This window comes from Equus przewalskii, chromosome 14 (genome assembly GCF_037783145.1).
Source record: "Equus przewalskii isolate Varuska chromosome 14, EquPr2, whole genome shotgun sequence".
Taxonomy (NCBI): Eukaryota; Metazoa; Chordata; class Mammalia; order Perissodactyla; family Equidae; genus Equus; species Equus przewalskii.
The window spans coordinates 69750595-69770803 of NC_091844.1; the positions used below are offsets into that span (position 1 = coordinate 69750595).

A 20209-nucleotide genomic window follows, 5' to 3' on the forward strand; every position below is an offset into this window, starting at 1 on the left:
AGAAAAAGTATTTGCAGTAGATGTGACAGTAAAAGTTTTAATTAATATGAAAAATAGAGCTCATACAAATGGTATGTGCGTAAGTGGACAATAGTTATGAATAACCAGTTTACAAGTGAGGAAATATAGTAATTAAAGCACAAAAATATATTAAAATCCCTGATAGTGTTCTATAAAGTGGTATTCATAATATTCCTAATGGTACTTCAGACAAACAAAAAAGCTAGCGTCACTGGTCACCTTTGGAACATACTAGAAAAACCAGCTAATTATTATTCTGAAATTAGTAAATAGAAGGACAGACTCAAGCACTTATCCTGTTTTTTTCTGTATGAATTCTTTGTACTTCAGGTAACCAAATAGTAGATTGAGGAAAGCATTTCGTTTTGGAAGGATTCTAAACCCTCATTTCAACACCTAAATAAAATAACGAGTCTAGGGAGTGATCATCAGTGGCTACTAAAACAGGTGGGAATGCTGATGGGAGACTTTATAACATTGATCCTCCTGATACATCGTGGCATCTCGTAAAAGGAGACCACAGATATTTTGTGTTCTGATGTTGTGTGATAAGAAGTATACAACACTGACTATGAATTTTTTTTGCTAAAGTAAAATCTTAATCTGAGCAAGCCTCTAGGTGTTAATTCTAATTTTCAGGAAATACGAGGGGCAGAGTACCACTCGATTAACAAAATACAGACTGTGGGAAACTACTGTATAGTCCACTTGGTTTCTTCAGTAAATACATTGAGAGGAAAAAAAGGTGAAATTCATAGATTAAAAGAGATTTTATGACACGTGTTAACCAGATGTGATATATGGATGTTCTTTGGACATTGATTTGAACAAACCAACTGTTAAGTGTTTTTTTTCCCCCCATGAAAATTGGGGACATTGTCTAAATAATTTGATATTAAGGAAATATAGTTTACTTTCTGAGGTGTAAAATGGTGTTTTTGTTTATTAAATGAATCTCTGTCCTTTTTAAGGGATATATGCTGAAGTATTTCTGAACGAAATGTTTGAGATTTGCTTCAGAATAATCCAGTTTGTGGAGAGGGTGTGGCTAGAGGTATAGATGAAACAAGATAAGCCATGTGTTGATAATTGTTGATTGTAATATTCTCTCTACTTTTGCGTATGTTTTAAAATTGTTATAGTAGAAAGTTAAAAGAGTACTTCAGTCTTTAATTGAAAACATTTCTTTTTCTCTCCCCAAATAAATGATTTATAGCTCTAAATATTGAGAAAATTTAGCATAAATTTCTAAATTAAAATTAATTTTAAGCGCCTAGTATTTAAAGGAACTAGTGGTAAACATTTTTTTTTAAAGGAAAGTAAACATCCCATAAGCAATTTTAACTAATTGGTTTCTTCTATTTTATTTCATTAGAGGACAGTACACTTAGAAAAGTCAATGAAGTCCTCACTAAAAAGGCATACAAAGATTTTAGGTCCCCATTTCTAATAACTTAATGTCTTGTGTCAGTACACTTAAGTATTTTTATATAAATAGTAAAATTCAACCATGTTAAAAAAATTCCTTTCTCTAGGTAATAAATGAAAAAATATTGATTTTTATCATTACCATTACCATGGATAATATAATGTCCTAAATTCTGAATATGGCTTATTCTGATATTGGTTTAATAGTCACCTTTCAATTAAGATTTGATATGCCAGAGAAATTCTTATTAATTTCCATTTCCTAGTTTCCTGGACAGAAAGCCACTGTTTCAGACAAACAGTAGGGCGGCCACATTCTTCCAGTTTGCTCATCAGCACTTTCTGGTAGTTGGCATTTGAACTCAGGTATTCTGTCTCATTATGGTTAATTAACCAAATATTTTTGCATATGAATGCAGGTGCATTATCTGTGATATTTTACTCTTGTTTTTTCTTGCAGAATAATCCAATATCTAGTCTTTATATTTATGTATCTGTAATGTAAATAGGATTTAAAGAACAGAGAAATGACTTTATATGAATGTGATGTTTTGGAATTTAATTTAAAATTGTTGTTTTAAATCATTGGTAGTTGGTGGAACACCTTTGTCTGTCCTGGTTAACACTAGAGTTTGAGAAACACAGTTTGAGAAATACAGTCTTCCTAAGCTCCACGAGGATCTTGTTTTTCAGTTTTATGTTCTTGTTCATTAACAGATGGAGCCAGGTACCCACCTCTTAGGATATTGACTTAACTGTGAACATACGTGAGGGCTGAAATTTTCATTAAGCTAGTTTTGTCACATTTAAAAATGGACCTGTGAGAAAAAGGTCTCTATCTATCTGATTAAGGTGGTCCCATCCCCATCTTAATCAAATAGCAAGTAGTATTTCTGTAATCCTGTTAGTTTTTCTGTCTCAACAAGGAAGAACCTACCCATCATTCAGCAGAGGTATAGTTTTCATCATTTCAATGCAGTTTTTTTTGGTGAGGAAGCTTGGCCCTGAGCTAGCGTCTGTTCCCAATCCTCCTCTTTTTACTTGAGGAAGATAGTCCCTGAGCTAACATCTCTGCCAGTCTTCCTCTATTTTGTATGTGGGACACTGCCTCAGACTGGCTTGAATGAGCAGTGTGTAGGTCTGTGCCCAGGATCCAAACGTGTGAACCTCTGGCCACCAAAGTGGAGCGTGCAAACTTTTCTTCTGACCACTTCTAACCACTTTCTTCTAATCACTTCACCACTGGGCCAGCCCCTCAATGCGTATTTTAGTTAACAAAAGAAAATTTTTTTCCTCATTGAACTCTGCTTTATATAAAGCTTTATTACTACCCTCTTTAGCTTAGGAAATCAGGAGTTCTGCCATCTCAGTTCAGGCTATGCTATATAATTTTTCTGAGTCTTACTTTTTTTCCTGGTAAAATAGATGTAACTAAAGCTGCTATGCTCTTTTTTGGTTTGTTGTGAGGATCAAATGAAATACAATGGTTATGCAATGTTTGTAAACTGTAAGGGAGTTATAAATATGTAGGAATTAAGGGAGAGATGTGAAATTTTTTATGTATGTATTATCTGGGAAGTACTGTAGGAGGATATGTGTCCTTAATGTTTTTTGTGAACTCAGGCTTTTTTTTAAATAGGTATATCAGCCCTTAGTATTCTTATTTGACCATCTTCTGTGTGTATCTGTCTATATAAAAGCTCTTTTTATGCTACATAAATTGGTAACAGATATTATGGGAAATAGTATGGAGGTTCCTTAAAAAATTAAAAGTAGAGGGGCTGGCCCCGTGGCTGAGTGGTTAAGTTCGCGCGCTCCGCTGCAGGCGGCCCAGTGTTTCGTTGGTTCGGATCCTGGGTGCGGACATGGCACTGCTCATCGAACCACGCTGAGGCAGCATCCCACATGCCACAACTAGAAGAACCCACAACGAAGAATATACGGCTGTGTGCCGGGGGGCTTTGGGGAGAAAAAGGAAAAAAATAAAATAAAAAAAAAAAAAATAAAAGAGAACTACCATATGAGCCAGCTGTCCTGCTTCTGAGTATATGTCCGAAAGAAATGAAATTACTATCTTGGAGAGATATCTGCACCCCTGTGTTCATTGCAGCATTATTCACAGTAGCCAAGACATGGAAACAACTTAAGTCTGACAACAGATGATTGGATAAAAGAAATTGCTATGTATATGCAATAGAATATATTCAGCCATAAAAAAGAAGGAAATCTGCCATATGTGACAACATGGATAAACCTCGGGGGCCTTATGCTAAGTGAAATCATGCAGTATTTGACAGACAGATGAACGCTGCATGGTCTCCTTTATATGTGGAATCTAAAAAAGTCCAACTCACAGAAACAGAGTAGACAGAAAGACTGCGTGATCATGCAGTATTTGACAGAACGTACAAGCCCAGTACAAGAATGATGGTTACCAGGAGTTGGGGAGTGGAAGAAACGGGCAGATGTTGGTCAAAGGGTACAAACTAGCAGTTATAAGATGAATAAGTTCTGGAGATCTAGTGTACAGCATGGCGACTATAGTTAACAATACTGTATACTTGAAATTTGCTGAGAGTAGATTTTATATGTTCTCACTGCCTGCCCTGCCCCCAAAAGGTAACTATGTAAGGTAATGAATGTGTTAACCTTATTGTGGTAATCATTTAATATATACCTATGTCAAATCATCACATTGTACACCTTAAACTTAAACGCAATGTTATTTGTCAGTTATAAAGCTGGGGAAAAAACGAGGCTAAGGGAATAAAGTGTGTGTGTGTGTGTGTGTGTGTGTGTTTAGGGGTGGTGGTGCTTGTGAGTGACTGACTGTATTTTAGAGTGCTCAGGAATATCTGAAGAAATGAAGTAAAGGGGAGTGTCAAGTGCATTTCTGGGGAAAAGCATTGCAGGAGGAGAGAGCCAAGTACAAAGGCCTTGAGTTAGGAATGAATTTGTTATGGTCAAGGAAAGGCAAGAGAGTAATGTGAGAGAAGTGACAGAGAGAGTTTCATGTAGTAGAGTCTTTTAAGCTGTATAAAGGAATTTAGATTTTATTTGAAATTTAGTTAATCTTTAAAAAAGTGATAGGGAGCTTCAAATCAGAGAAATAATGTAATTCAAGTTTTGAGAAGGTCACTTACTGTCATGTGAATATGTGAGTGAGTCATACTAGTTAGGTATAGATTTGGCTGTATATAGCAGTTCCTTAAGTGATTTATAAGTTTATTTCTCTTTCACCTAACAGTCTGGAGGTACAGTCGGTCCACCATTCTTAGGGTGTGTCCTTATCTGTATGGTTCAGAATGGCTTGTCACCTCCTCTATTTTCAAAGCAGCAGGGTGGAGGAAGGGCCAAAGAGGAGCGTACCCCTGCCATCGAAAATCTGGGTTGTTGCAGTTATCACTCCTCCTCACTTTCTGTCGTCCAGAACTTGTATTCTATACCTAGTTTTGAGGGAGGTTGAGAGAGGATACCTCTCTCCCACCCCCAAGTCATGTTCCCTTTTCATTTATGGCCATGTAATATTCACTTGTGTAGATATACATTTCCTTAATATTCTGTTATTGGATAAGTAGCCTTAAACTTTTTTCTTTATTGAGTAGCATAATGAATATTTTCTTATATTCTCAATAAAGTACTGCGTTATATGTACATATTTATTTCATGGTATTCATTTATTACTGCCATGTTTTTGCTATCCAAATTAGGAAAAAAAATTGAAATAATGATTTTTGTATTTAATTGTTAGTAAAGTCAAACATTCTATTTTTTTCATAAATTTTTATTATGGGATGTTGAATGTGTACACAAAAGTAGACAAAAATATACTGAATATCTTTGTACTCATCATCTAGCTTTGATAATTATCAACTTATAGCCGATCTTGCTATATTTAAACCACTATCCCAATTTCCTCCTGCATAATTTTGAAGCAAATCCCAGACATCAAATACTTTCATCTGTAAGTATTTCAGTGTGCAAAACTTTTTCATATGGTTATTATCCAGTTGTATTGACTTTTTTTTTTTTTAAAGATTTTATTTTTCCTTTTTCTCCCCAAAGCCCCCCCGGTACATAGTTGCATATTTTTAGTTGTGGGTCCTTCTAGTTGTGGTATGTAGCATGCTGCCTCAGCATGGCCTGATGGGCGGTGCCATGTCCGCACCCAGGATCTGAAGTGGTGAAACCCTGGGCTGCCGAAGCGGAGCGCGCGAACTGAACCACTCGGCCACGGGCTGGCCCCTGTATTGAGTCTTTTATGAACTCTCTCTCTGTGGTGTGTTTTTCTTCATTTTCAGTAATTTTACACATTTTTAGTATATAGACAATAAGGGCGCAATTTTCTCTACAGGCTTTAATTTGGATAAAGGTAATAATAAATTAAGTTCTGGACATACTAAGTTTGACATGCTTATGGAACATCCAATATTGATGTTTGAAAGGCAGTTATGTGCAGACTGTGCTGCTGCTTTCATTTATCAAAATAAGGGTGATTGATGAAGAGTTGAGAATGGATTATGTTATTCAGGGAGAGTTGGTGGAGTGAAAAGCAAAGGCTGCAAATTGATGCTTATAAAATATTTAAGGAATGGGCATAGAGAAAGACATCTACAAAGACTAAGAAGAAACATTTTGGAAAAAAGAAAGTCTGCAGAGAGCAATATCTATCTAAGGAAGGAAAGGTTAATAACATTGTCACATGTAGCAGAGAGATCAAAGAACATGATAAATAGAAATATGTTTGTTGGATTTTATGATTAAGCAAATGGGAAAATAGATGGCAGACACAGGACACAGTGTGCTATAGTGGTGCAAGATAGACTTGAGTTTGAATTCTGGCCACCGCTTATCTTGCTGTATTATGTTTGGAAATTTACTTAATGAACATTAGTTTCTCTCTTTTTAAGTGGTATTAATGCTTCCCTTTTAAGATTGCTGAGACGTTTGAGAGAATATATGGTACTTGTTTGTATCTTCTTCATAAATGGTAGTTGCTGATATTACATTGTGATACCTAATGGCTCATCTAGGATATCTGACTAATGATTTCTATTAAAGATTGGCACCTGAGCCAACAACTGCTGCCAGTCTTTTTTTTTTTTTCTGCTTTTTCTCCCCAAATCTCCCCAGTACATGGTTGTATATATTTTTTAGCTGTGGGTTCCTCCAGCTGTGGTATGCGGGACACCGCCTCAGCACGGCCTAATGAGTGGCACCATGTCTGCGCCCAGGATCCGAACTGGCGGAACCCTGGGCCGCTGAAGCGGAGCGCGTGAGCCTAACCACTCGGCCCCGGGCTGGCCCCTGACTAATGATTTCTATTACACAAGTTCTGTATCTGTTGTTATTAACTCGTTGTACTAATTAATACTCTTGTGATAGTATAGATTCTTGGGAATTAGTTTCATTTTAGCTTTCATTGACATCTTTTAATCACCAAGGGTTCTTTATTTTTTAAGTGGTAAGAATGGAAAGTGATTTAGATATGAGAGTGTCTGCCTAAAATTTGGATCTAAAAAAATCCAAGGGAACCAGAATTGACTTAAAAGAAGTCATTTTAAAGCAAGTCTGCTAGTAGCAAATAGTCTTAGTTTTCCGTCGTCTGAGAATGTCTTGATTTCCCCTTCATTCTTGAAGGATGTTTTTGTTAGATAGGAATTTTGGATTGATAGTTCTTGTCTCTCTGTACTTTAAAATGTTCTCCCACTGCTTCTCCCTTCCTTGGTTTCTGATGAGAAATCTACAGTCAACTTGAATTGTTGTTCCCTGAAAAGGAATGCTGTTTTTCCTTGGCTGCTTTCAAGATTTTTTTTTTTTGTCTTTAGTTTTCAGTAAATTGTAATGTATCTGGGTGTGGATTTCTTTGAATTTGTGTTGTTTGAGATTCATTGACCTTCCTGAAGTTTTGAATGTCACAAAATTTGGGAGGTTTTTCTGCTGTTCTTTCTTCAGATACGTTTTCTCCACTCTACTCTTTTTTTTTTTTTTTTAAAGATTTTATTTTTCCTTTTTCTCCCCAAAGCCCCCCAGTACATAGTTGTATATTCTTCGTTGTGGGTCCTTCTAGTTGTGGCATGTGGGACGCTGCCTCAGCGTGGTTTGATGAGTAGTGCCATGTCCGCGCCCAGGATTCGAACCAACGAAACACTGGGCCACCTGCAGCGGAGCGCGCGAACTTAACCACTCGGCCATGGGGCCAGCCCCTCTCCGCTCTACTCTTTCTCCTCTTCTTTTGGGACTCTGATGACACGAATGGTAGGCCTTTTGATATTGCCTCATTGGCTCTGTTCATTTATTTTTTCTATCATTTTTCTCTCTATCCATCAGATTGGATAATTTGTGTTGCTCTATCTTCAGAGTCACTGACTCTTTCCTCTGTTGTCCATTCTGTAATTGAGCCCCTCCAGCGAATTTTGTTTTTATTTTACTATATTTTTTAATCCTAAAATTTTATTTTGTTTTACACATACACGCACAATGTAATCTTATTTCTCTGCTGAGACACTATTTTTTTCAAGAATATTCTTCTTAACTTCTTGAAGCATGGTTATATAATAGCTACTTTAAAGTCTTTGGTAATTCCAACATCCGTGTCATCTTGGGTTTGTTGTGTTTAGGTTATATTTTTCCTTGTGAGTTATTGTTTTTTTCCTGGTTCTTCATATGTCAAGTGATTTTGGATACTATCAGACACTCTGATGTTTTGATACTCTGTGTCTTGTTTAAATTCTGTGGAGAATGTTAATTTTTCTTTTTTGAAGGATGGGAGGATTTTTAAAGCAGGCATTTAACCTTGTTAGATTCAGGTCACAAGTTTCTGCCCACCTTCTTTGCACTGAAATTCCAATGTCCAATTTTCAAAGCCTTTGCACAGCTGTTCAGATCCGTTCTGCATGTCCACCACCTAGTGACTAATTTGGGAACCCGATAGTATATTTAGGGTCAGATCCACATCTGTATAGCTCTGGGGTGACTCCAGGAGTGTTTATAGAACTTCCTGGTATTACTTTGTTGAGCTCCTTTTTCCTTGCAAGTTCCCTGACACTTTCTGGCTCCTAGAGAGACCCTTCTTCCTTGTCCTATGACTAGACAACTGGGGTTTTCATTTCTCGTTTTGCCACACTCTTCCACAACTGCATCTGCCTTCAATGCCAAGCAGCAGGATGGTAGAGAAAGAATATAAGCCATGGGGATTCCCTTCACACTCAAGGGAGCAGAAGGGTTTCACGTTCTTGTAGTTTTAGCTCCCTGTCTAGCCATTGCTGCTGCCTTTGGATTGTCTGGGGACCAGGTCTGAGAGAAAGGGGAAAAAAAACCCCCGGAGGATGCCCCTTTACTGCTCTTCAGACCAAAAAAGAGAAGACTTCCTTGGAGCCATTTCTGTCTGTGCTTAGTGTGCGGTTCTGAGTTTGGACTGCCTTAGAGTCTGGGCTGAATGGTCCCAGAGGAAACCAAACCAGGAAACGCATGCTGGATTAGTAGTACTTCTAGTTACAGTTTCCTCTCCTAAGCCAACTGCTGTCATTTTTTTGGAGTGGGGGGGCTGCTGAGGAAGATGAGCCCTGAGCTAGCATCTGTGCCAGTCTTCCTCCACTTGCTGTGTGGATCACTGCCACAGCACGGCCGACGAGCGGTATAGGTCCACGCCTGGGACCAACCCATGATCCCGGGCTGCTGAAGCAGAGTGCACCGAACTCAAGCACTACGCCATGGGGCCAGCTCCAACGGCTGTATTTTTCAGAGTCCTCAGATAGCTGCTCCGTGTATTCCATCCAGGTGTTTTTCCTTTTTTTCCTTTATGTGAAGAAGATTAATCCTGAGCTGACATCTGTTGCCTGTTTTCCTGTTTTTGCTTGAGGAAGATTCTCGCTGAGCTAACGTCTGTGCCAGTCTTCCTCTACTTTATGTGGGATGCCGCCACAGTGTGGCTTGATGAGTGGTGATGAGTCTGCACCTGGGATCCTAACTTATGAACCCCAGGTTTTTAATCACATTCCATATGGGAGAGTCAGGGTAAACTATGCTTACTCCATCTTTATCAGAACCAGAACGCAGATAGCATTTTAATTTTATTGTAACAATATTGTTTGTTTGTTTTGGTTAAGAATTTATGTTAGTTTGGTCAAGAGCATCCATGTACTAGGCTTTGCTGGAAATTTAAAGATGGATAATCTTTAAGGTGCTTATAGTAGGTCCACTGGTAGGCATGTGATGTGGGAGTGGAGGTAGAAAGTAAACATAATTTCATTTTATGAATTAATAATGAATAATTGACTTATTAACCTTATCCTTTTTTTCTTTTTTTTTGGCAAGGATGATTGGCCCTGAGCTAACATCCGTTGCTAAAATCCTTCTCTTTTTGCTTGAGGAAGATTGTCACTGAGCTAACATCTGTGCCAATATTCCTTTATTTTGTATGTGGGACGCTGCCTCAGCATGGCTTGATGAGCAGTGTGTAGGTCTGCACCCAGGATCCAAACCTGCAAACCCCGGGCCACCAAAGCAGAGCACACAAACCTAACTACTATGCCACTGGGCTGGCCCCTAATCTTAGCCTTTTTGATCCATTTCTGCTTCAGGATTTGACTTACTGTTTGTGACTAAAGGAGAGAAAATCCTATTTATATTCTGTTAATTTTCCACTTTTCTTATTATCCCAAAATATAAGGGATGAAAAGTCTCTGGATATGTATTTGCTGGATGAAATTAATACATAGTTATAATAAGAGTAAGAAATATGATTGCGTATATAGTTATAATAAGAATAAGAACTTTAAAATAAGAATAATAATTTATTATCTACTTGTTTCTCAGGTCTTAGAAAAATACCCCAACACACCCATGAGTCATAAAGAAATTCTTCAAGTTATCCAGAGAGAAGGACTAAAAGAAATCAGGTGAGTTATTTAAGTGTTAGTAATAATTATAATACTTGAATAGAGTTTTTCATAGTACATAGCAGCATACTTTAGTCCTGAAATTGATTATTTAGTAAGAATTGCTTTGTTAATTTCTGATGTTTTTAGTTGTCAGGTCTTTGGAGTTTTCAGTCATAGCACATTTACAAAACCAAAATTACGTTAAAAAAAATTCTCAGAAGGTAGCTATCTTCACACCCATGCGCTTTAATTGTTAGGAAGGCCTGGAGCCATCTTCAAGCCTTCATCTCTCAATTCAGGCTTTTAATAAACTTGGTCATGAGCAGATAAAAAGTCATCTAGTACAGAGAGAGTGCTAGAGGTAGACAGTCTAGGAAGAAATAATCTTGGCCAAAAATCCTAAAGTGGAAAAGATATATAAAGCAGTATATATTTCAAGTGATAGTCTTACTTTGTTCAAATAAAACAGCCAGGGATCAGTTAAGATAGAACCAAAGATAAAACACGCTTTAATTTATAGGAACCTTATTGTATTAGAATAGTGCATAATAGTCGCTGTTCATAATCAAGACCCTCTGTCATGAAGAAATTTTAAAATTATGTTCAACATGTTTTGTATGTTAAGGCAGAAATCTGGGAGTCTACATTAGACATATTTTCATTACAATAGAAAAAGATTGCATTACTTTAAAACTGCTACTAGTTGTTCTCAGCTGGGGGTCGTGTTGTGTAACGACCTTGGGGAAAGTGTTCAGAATTTTGGGGGGCTATTTTTGATTGTCACAGTAACCAGAAAGGAGGGAGCACTGTGATGTTTAATAGGCAGATAGCAGGGATGGTGAATGTCTTACGTTGTGCTGGACAGTCCTTCACACTGAAGAATTCTTCAGCTCAGATGCCAGGAGTGTTCTATTGAGAAATGGTGAACTATGCTGAAATATTTGTAAATGGGCAACAGTGTATTTTTTTGATAATTAGCTATTACATGTTCTAGAGTTTAATTCTTCTTTTCTTTAACACGAAATTCAATTTGAGATTTTTTTATTGGCTCTTCTTTGCTAATGCAGTTAAAAAATTTTTGTTTTGATTTGTGGCCAAATGTCAGTAAGTTGGGAATAAATTAGGTTTTCTTTATTAATATGAAATAGTAAAGTATAAATTAGTATATCTCACTTTATATAGTGTGAAAATTATAGTCCCTGAAAAATTGTGTGAACATTTGTAAATTAAAACATTAAAATGCACTTGAAGAAATAGCCTTTAAACATTTTTTGTAAATTATTTAAAAATTAATCACTCTTAATTTATTGATGGAATTCTTAATTTTCACTTGAGATTAATTAGATTAAAATTAAAACACGATACCCATTTAATCACTGATCAATTTGTATAAGGCTGCAGGAGAAAAGGATAGTGATTTTTGTGACTCTGAGGAACAAATTCTGCTAAGGTATTCTAATATCCTTTTATAGCACTAGTGGGTCTTATAGAATAGGAATGAACCGGAGGTTTCATTTCTTCCCGTAAGATGAGACTTTGTTACACACTGGGGAAATAGACCAGGAAATCTGTTATGTAGAGATCAGACTTCATTAGTCTGTTAGGTCTAAATGCCAATTGCGGTCTCATCCAGCTCTAACATGGTAAGGCTCAGTGACTTTAAACTTGTCGTTGTCACTTCTAGGGACCAGGCAAGGACAGTAAATAAGAATAGTAAATAACACAAGGAAAAAAAGGAAGAACTTAAAGAAAAAAAGTGCTAGCAAGATGACAGTCATCAAAAATAGCTTCTGGCTTCACTTAGTGACAACAATTTACAAGTAGCTATTCTTGGTTAAACTATATTGTGATGCAGTTATGTGACCACAAAGCAGTTCTTTCTAAGTCACCAGTGACTTCTATTTTCTCAACTCCATGGGACTTTTAGTTCTTGTCTCTCCTACTTCTCAGCATTATTTAACACAGCTGACTACCACATCCTTCTTGAAACTGTTTTGTTACCTGAAGTGACCACAGATATTCCTGCTTTCCTGTCTTCCTTTATGAGCTTTTTTGCTCAGTTCTTTTGCTCATTATCTTCTTTCCAGGTTAAGTGCAATTTTGTCCATTCCTATAGCTTTAAATATCATTTTTGTTTTGTCAGTTCCCAAATATGTAGGGAATACTTCCCACATCAGCCTTTGTAGATGCTGATCCCTTAGCAAGGAATGTACTTTCCCTCAGTTAACTCTTATTTTTCAGGTGTCAGTTTGACTATGTCTTTTTCAGAGAATTTTGTCTGACTTTCCCCTCTAGATCGCATTTTCCTTTTTAAAATTATTATAGTGTTCTGTGTTCTTTCTTCATAGCACTTAAGGTTTGCAATTATGTATTTTTGTGATCTTAAAAAAATTATGTAACTTCTCCATGGCTTACATTAAGCTGAGTACGTGAGGGGGGTGACATTATCTGTTCCCCCTCACATCCCCCTACGCCCCCACCTGCCACCGTCATACTTGGCACATTACAAGCATTGAAAACCTACTTGTTAATGAATATATGAAGTATCAATGGTTGGAAGATCACATTCCAATGTACTTATAGCTTATTCTCTTGCTGCAATGATATGTCAAATGATAGTCTTTTATTTAAAGTTTTTAGACAGATTATAGAATGAAATAAATATTATGCTTATTGAAGATGTACTGCTTCTTACAGTTTTATTTTCATTCTTCAATCCTCGATACATGGCTTTCAACTCTTTTTCCCTTTGTAGTTTCCCTCTGCTTCCCAAATTTGAAGAATCTCACTTAATTTTGATTATTCCATACTATATTGTCTTATTTTAAGATACATTAAAGTGGAAACAGCCCAAATGTCCATCAGCAGATGAATGGGTATATAAAATGTGGAATATACATTCAGTGGAATGTTATTCAGCTTTAAGAAGGAATACTGATACATGCTACACAGATGAACCTTAAAAACACGCTAAGTGAAATAAGCCAGATGCAAAAAAGACAAATATCATGCAATTCCACTTATATGGGATATCTAGAATAGGCAAATTCATAGACAAAGTAGAATAGAGGTTACCAGGGGCTGAGAATAGGGGAGAAAACAGAGTTATTGTTTAATTGGTATAGAGTTTCTTTTCAAGATCATGAGAAAATTCTGGAAATTGTTAGTGGTAATGGTTGCACAACCTTGGGAATGTACTTAATGCCACTGAATTGTACACTTAAAAAGTGGTTAAAATGGTAATTTGTATGTCATGTATATTTTCCCACAACCAACCAACAAAAAAAGCATTAAAAATTAAGTGATTGGCTCCTAGCTGAGAAAGATTGATGTACTAGTCCGTTTACGAAGTTAGATGATAAGATTGAAAATCATTTACCTGAAGTATGGAATTCTGAATGAATTAGTTAGAAACATGTATTCTTTAACAGAAATTGGAACATTTAAATTAAAAGCTCTTTTGTAACTGTAAAGCATATCAACATTTTAGAAAACAGGAAGAAAAAGGTCCTCAAATTTTTTCCCTCACAGTAACGTATGACTTTGTGTATTCCATTATGTTTCTTTTACACCCAAATGCACCCTATTTAAAGATAATCTAGAGTTTCCCATAGGAGTCATAGGGAAGAAAGAAGATACAGTTGGGTTGTTTCAGGTGAAAGGGATGTTCTAGAATGTTCTAAAAGTAGCTTAATTCTGTTTAGGACAGATAACAAGATGTGAGAAGGGCTTGGAATAGCCCATAGGAGGAAGAAAAGATAAAAAGATTTTAAAAGATGAAAGAAAAGAATAATTTGGGACTTTTATAGGTTGTAACAGTTATTGGTAATGTAGATAGAAGCTCTAATTGTGATATTTGGTCATTTGTAAAGAAAAAGAAGTTAATTTCTGTACTCTACCAATAAACAGTTCTTTCAGAAAATTAAAAATGGTTTTTAAAAATTTGTTATGACATTTCACTTCCTTGTTCAGTTTCCCATGGCTAAAGTATAGCCTGTTTTTTTCTCTTAACTTATGTACCAACCATAACTAGGTGATATTTCCCTAGGGTTGAGCTCTTTCACACAGAATTGCTTGTTCTAAATTGAAGTACTGTTAGCACCTTTTAAAAAATTCTGTAAGCTTTGAATCATTTGTTTTTATCTAGACAGTTTCCTTTTCTTAAAATCGATATTGTTCATTGAATAGAGATTTTGTTTATTGGGTTTACTTGGTTGAAAAACTCGCATTCTCACTATAGCTGATGAGTTGATCCTGTGTCATGCTGTGCATTTATATGAGTCTAAATATTGAAAGAATAGTTAGCTGTTTTTGTTTCCCTGTCAGGACACTAGACGTGAGATTAAGGATTCAGGGACAGATGTGTCTGCTTGGTACATTTTGGCTGTATACTTGAGTTTCTCTTGAAGGGAAGTTATTCAGGATTTTATTTTACCTTGAATCAGTGTAACTTTTATGGCAAATGGTTGTCGTTAGCCATCAGTGTTTAAAATAGCCTTTCAAAAACTCGAGATATTTTCTTTTTGTCTTGGGATATTGATTTTACAGTTTGCAGGAAAACTAACTTAGTGCCCCATTTCATTATTATTTTCTCCTGACTTGAGTCCATACTTCTTCCTGTGATTACAGACTATGCCATTGATCATGAAGTACAGAGGCAATTCAAACCCCAGCCTCCCAAAGACAGTCACAGAACTACTCCCATACAGCTTCATGGAGCTGTTTCTGGGCTTTGGGGCATTAATTTTTTTTATCTTTTAAAATTAAGAGTTTTTAAGAGATGTTCTCTGCAGTTTTTGAGCTATATAGTTCTATAGTTCTCAGGGTCTAGTCAGCAGCCAGAAGCTACATGGTGATTTGAATGGGGAAGTTATTAAGTTAACTGGAAGTTATTAACTGGTTAACCAGGAATTAACTAACTATTAAAAGATAAAGAGAACTAAAAAGAGTACAGTAATAGCAGGTACAGGGAGCAACCACTACCTCTAGGGCTGAGGCACTGTGCCCCAGGAAAGAATAACATTCAAGGAGGCCCCTTCTTATCCCTAGGTTACGATTCAGATCTCCTGGAGAAAGTGGGGCTCTGGTCCAATGGATGACAAAGCTCACTGGTGCTGTAGTCTGGGGTGGCACATAGGGAAGCACCTGCTGGGTACTAGAAGAACTTGCTGGAAAGCTCCTGCTAGGCACCTGTCCAGCTCACTAGGGAGCTAGCTGAGGCAATAGCAGAATTTTCTGGGAAGCTGCCCATAGGTGTTCTGTTGAACCTTGCAGAAGGGTGAGTGCCACTGAATGTCCCTCATGTTGCTGGGTGTTGCATGCCGCAAGAGCAGACTAAAACCAGAAAGAAAAGCGCCCCTTCTTTCTCCTCTGTTGCTCCAGCGTTCTACTGACAAAACTTAACACTGAGCCAGGTGGCAAAGGAGAAATGTTTATAGGGTCCAGCTCTGCTATCACAGAGAAGAGCAAACAAGGTTAGATTTGGAGCTAAAAGTCAATAAATTGATAACTGGCATAGAGCCTGCAGTAGTTTTTCCATAGAATAACTGGGATCATTGACTGGTCCCACATACCACTTGTTTATTTGATTTCTTTCCATCGATACACTACTGTTCCCTGTGTAGGATCTAAGATTTCTCAGCTTTACTCAGGACATTGGGCAATCTTTTATCCTCATCTCTCTATGAAAAAATCTTGACGGTTTTTCACCATCAACTTAGATGTTACCTCCCAAAGCTGGCTTTTTCCTCTTCAGTTCAGTATATCTTCCCCTCTTTCAGTATTTTTTATTTTTTAAAGGAGAATTGTCACCTTCTATTTTAATATTATACTTCGTAATATATCTTCACTTCCCTTACCAGATTAATTTTTTTATTAGGATTTATGATCAGTTTCCTTCAGGAGAATAGGCACTCAATACTGAAGACAAATGAGATTTCACTATTTTAATTATTTATTCATAGAATTTCAGAGAAAATAGGCAAGGAATATCATAGTTATGCTTTTAAATGGAGAATTCAAATTCTTTATGCTTATGATTTAAAAAATTGAGAATGATAAATTTGTACATAGGAGACAGAATAAGAAAATTTTAGAACTGAGATGACTTTAGAGATTATCTGATTCCAACTTGTAATTTTGGGTGGAAGGCCTCCCAAAAGTCAGTATCTCCAAATTGGAATTTCTGCTTTCTTGAAATTCTCTCCTATTTTCATTTTCTTTTGAGTTAAGGTAAAATTTTATTATTTCAAACTTAGAATATATGTAACAAATATATAAATTGTGAAACATAATAATAAAAACACTTGTGAAATGTCATCATCACCAGTACTGTTGGAGCTCCTTCTGTGCTTTTGCACTGTCCCATTCACTTTCCTTAGTTTGCTGTTTAGAACTTCCAGTACTATGTTGAATAAGGATGGTGAGTGCACGGGTCCTTGCCTCCTTATTGGTAGGGGAAAGTGTTCAGTCATTCAGCATTAAGTATGATAGTAACTATAGGTTTTTTGTAGATGCTGTTTATCAAGGTGAGCAAGTTCTCCTCCATTACTAGTATCTTAGGGCTGCTTTAACAAAGTACCACAAATTAGGGGTGGCTTTAAACAACAGAAATTAATCTCTCAAGTTCTGGAGGCTAGAAGTCTGAAAACAAGTCGTTGGCAGGGTTAGTTCCTCCTGGAGGCTCTGAGGAAGAATTTGTTCCATGCGTCTCTCCTAGCTTCTGGTGGTTGCCTGGAGTCCTTGAAGTTCCATGGCTTATAGACTCATTACTCCAATCTCTGTCTCTGTCTTCACATAGCATTCCCTTGTGTCTAAATTTCCATTTTCTTATGAGGGCACTAGTCATTGGATTAGGGCCACCAGAATGTCATCTTCACTTGATTACATCTTGAAAGACCCTATTTCCAAATAACGTCACATTCACAGGAACCAGGGGTGAAGATACATCTTTTGGGGGCACATTTCAACCGCAAATGCCCACAATTCCAAGTTAGCTTAGAGTTTTTTGGGGTTTTTTTTTTTTTTTTTTTTAAGATTTTTTATTTTTTCCTTTTTCTCCCCAAAGCCCCCCAGTACATAGTTGTATATTCTTAGTTGTGGGTCCTTCTAGCTGTGGCATGTGGGACGCTGCCTCAGCGTGGCTTGATGAACGGTGCGATGTCTGCGCCCAGGATTCGGACCGACAAAACACTGGGCCGCTGCAGTGGAGCGCGCAAACTTAACCACCTGGCCATGGGGCTGGCCCCTAGCTTAGAGTTTCATCATGAATGAATGTTGGTTGATCTGCAGTTTTCTAACCTTTGTGCTGTATTGTGTGCTTTTGGTATCAAAGTAACATTGACCTCATAAAATTAGTTGAGAAGTGTTCCCTCTTCTGTTTTCTGGACAATATTGTGTAAAATTGGTATTCTTTAAATGTTTGGTGGATTTCTCAGTTGAAACCATCTGGACTTGGAGGTTTCTTTTTCAGAAGTTTTTCAATAACAGATTTGATTTCTGTAATGGTTAGAGGACTATGCAGATTATCTGTTTCTTATTGGTCAAGATTGGTAGTTTGTGGTTTTTGAGGGATTTGTCCCAGTCTTCTGAGTTGTTAAATTAATGAGTGCAAAGTTATTTGTACTGTTCCTTCATTTTCCTTTTAGTGGCTGCAGAATCTGTCGTGACACCTGTTTCATTCCTGATATTGGCGATTTGTGTTTTCTCTCCTGTCTTTGTCAGTCTTGCTAAAGATTTGTTCAATTTATTTATTAAATTTATTAATTGAGGTTTTTAAAAAAGAAACCAGTTTTTTCTCTGTTTTTTGTTGCTATGTTTTTATTGTTTCATGACTCAGGATATGATCTATTTTGATGCATGTGAATGTTCCATGTGTGCTTTAAAAGCATGCGTATGTGTTTTCTGCTAGTTTTGGGTAAAGTGTCAGTTATGTCAAGTTGCTTAATAGAGTTGTTCTTATTGTTCAGTATTCTTATTGATTTTCTGTCTAGTTGTTTTATTGATTATTGAAAGAAGGGTGTTGAAGTCTCCAAGTATAATTTTATATTTGTCTGTTTATCTTTTCAGTTTTTGCTTCGTGTATTTTGAATATTTCTTGTTAGGTGCATATACATTACGGGCATTAAGTGTTCATAATGAATTGACCCTGTTCTTTTGTAATCACCCTCTTTATCCCTGGTAATATCCTTTGTTTTAAAGTCTATTTTATACTGATAGAGCCACTTTTTTTTTTTTAACTTTTGTTGAGGAAGATTGGCCCTGAGCTAACATCTGTTGCCAGTCTTCTTTTTTTTTCTCCCCAAAGCCCCAGTATATAGTTGTATATCTTAGTTGCAAGTCACTCTAGCTCCTCTGTGTGGGATGCTGCCACAGCATGATTTGATGAGTGGTGGATAGGTCCATGCCCAGGATCTGAACTGGCAAACCCTGGGCCACCAAAGTGGAGTGTGCAAACCTAACCACTATGGCAATAGAGCCCCAATAGAGCTGGCCTCAGTAGAGCCACTTTATTTTTTTTAATTTTTTTTTATTGAGTTATTGATAGGTTACAATCTTGTGAAATTTCACTTGTACATTAATGTTTGTCAGTCATGTTATAGGTGCACCACTTCACCCTTTGTGCCCACCCCCCCACCCCACCTTTCCCCTGGTATCCACTAAACTGTTCTTGGTCCATAATTTTAAATTCCTCATATGAGTGGAGTCATACACAGATTATCTTTCTCTCGCTGGCTTATTTCACTTAACATAATTCTCTCAAGGTCCATCCATGTTATTGCAAATGGAATGATTGTGTTCTGTTTTGCAGCTGAGTAGTATTCCATTGTATATATGTACCACATCTTCTTTATCCATTCGTCTGTTGATGGGCACTTAGGTTGAGTAGAGCCACTTTTGATTAGTGTTTGCGTGGTATGTGTTTTTTCATTCTTTCACTTTTATCTATGTCTTTTTACATTTAAAGTGGGCTTTTATAGGGAGAAGGGGTGGAGCAAAATGGCAGGGTGAGCTGACCCGGGATTCTCTCCCCTCCAAAATACAACAAAGGATTGGAAAAACTGAATTTCAGAGAATAAATCTAATGCCAACACGTTAGAGACCTACAATACCAAGAAGGCGGAGATCATAAACCTTGCTGACGGCCTCGGAGGCACTGGAACGGGTAGGCGAGAACGTCGCTCCCCCCTCTAGAATCTGCGATCCCTGCTGCGAAGGTCCAGGAAGGACTGGGGGAGGGGCTGTGCAACCAGGGGATCATCCAGGACTCCTGCCGCTGGTTCAGTGGAGACCCGCTGACGGGGGAAAGCTTCCGTGTGCGGGGACCCCATAAACCCAGAGCCTCGGGAGATCAGAGAACAGAACTGATCTGAATTCAGATCAGCGCGTGAGAATAGCAGCCCCTCCCTCCGGGCAAAGCGCACTGGGCGCCGCCATCTTGCCTGAAGGCGGAGAGCTCAGAACACGCGGCTCTCGACCCCCATCTAGTGGCGACAGGCTGTAACTGCAACTGAATTCTACCACCATGTGAAAAAACTGCTCCTCTACCATCCAGCAGTTTATAAAAGCCCCAGACCAGAAGGAAAACAATAAAAACATAGAATTAAGTCCTGAGGACTTGGAATTAGGTAAACTAAGTGATAATGAGTTCAGAGCAGCTATAATCAAAAAACTCAATGAGGTAGAGAGAAAGATAGAGAAACAAGCCAATGAGTTCTGGAGTTACTTCACAAAAGAGATTGAAATCATAAAGAAGAATCAGACACAATTACTAGAGATGAAAAACACAATGGATAAAACAGAATACGGATTCCCTGAATGCCCGTGTAGACACCATAGAAGAGAAAATTAACATAGTTGAAGATAGACAGGCTGAATGG

The 20209-nt window shown here is 37.3% G+C and overlaps 1 protein-coding gene across 1 annotated transcript in view; it reads left to right on the top strand.

Annotated features, from left to right (window-relative positions):
* ASXL2 (ASXL transcriptional regulator 2) overlaps positions 1 to 20209 on the top strand; it is a 161841-nt gene that overhangs the window by 37080 nt on the left and 104552 nt on the right. The window contains exon 2 of the mRNA XM_070573097.1: positions 10267 to 10349. Coding sequence (XP_070429198.1) covers positions 10267 to 10349 — 83 coding nt within the window. The remainder of the gene's footprint in view (positions 1 to 10266; positions 10350 to 20209) is intronic.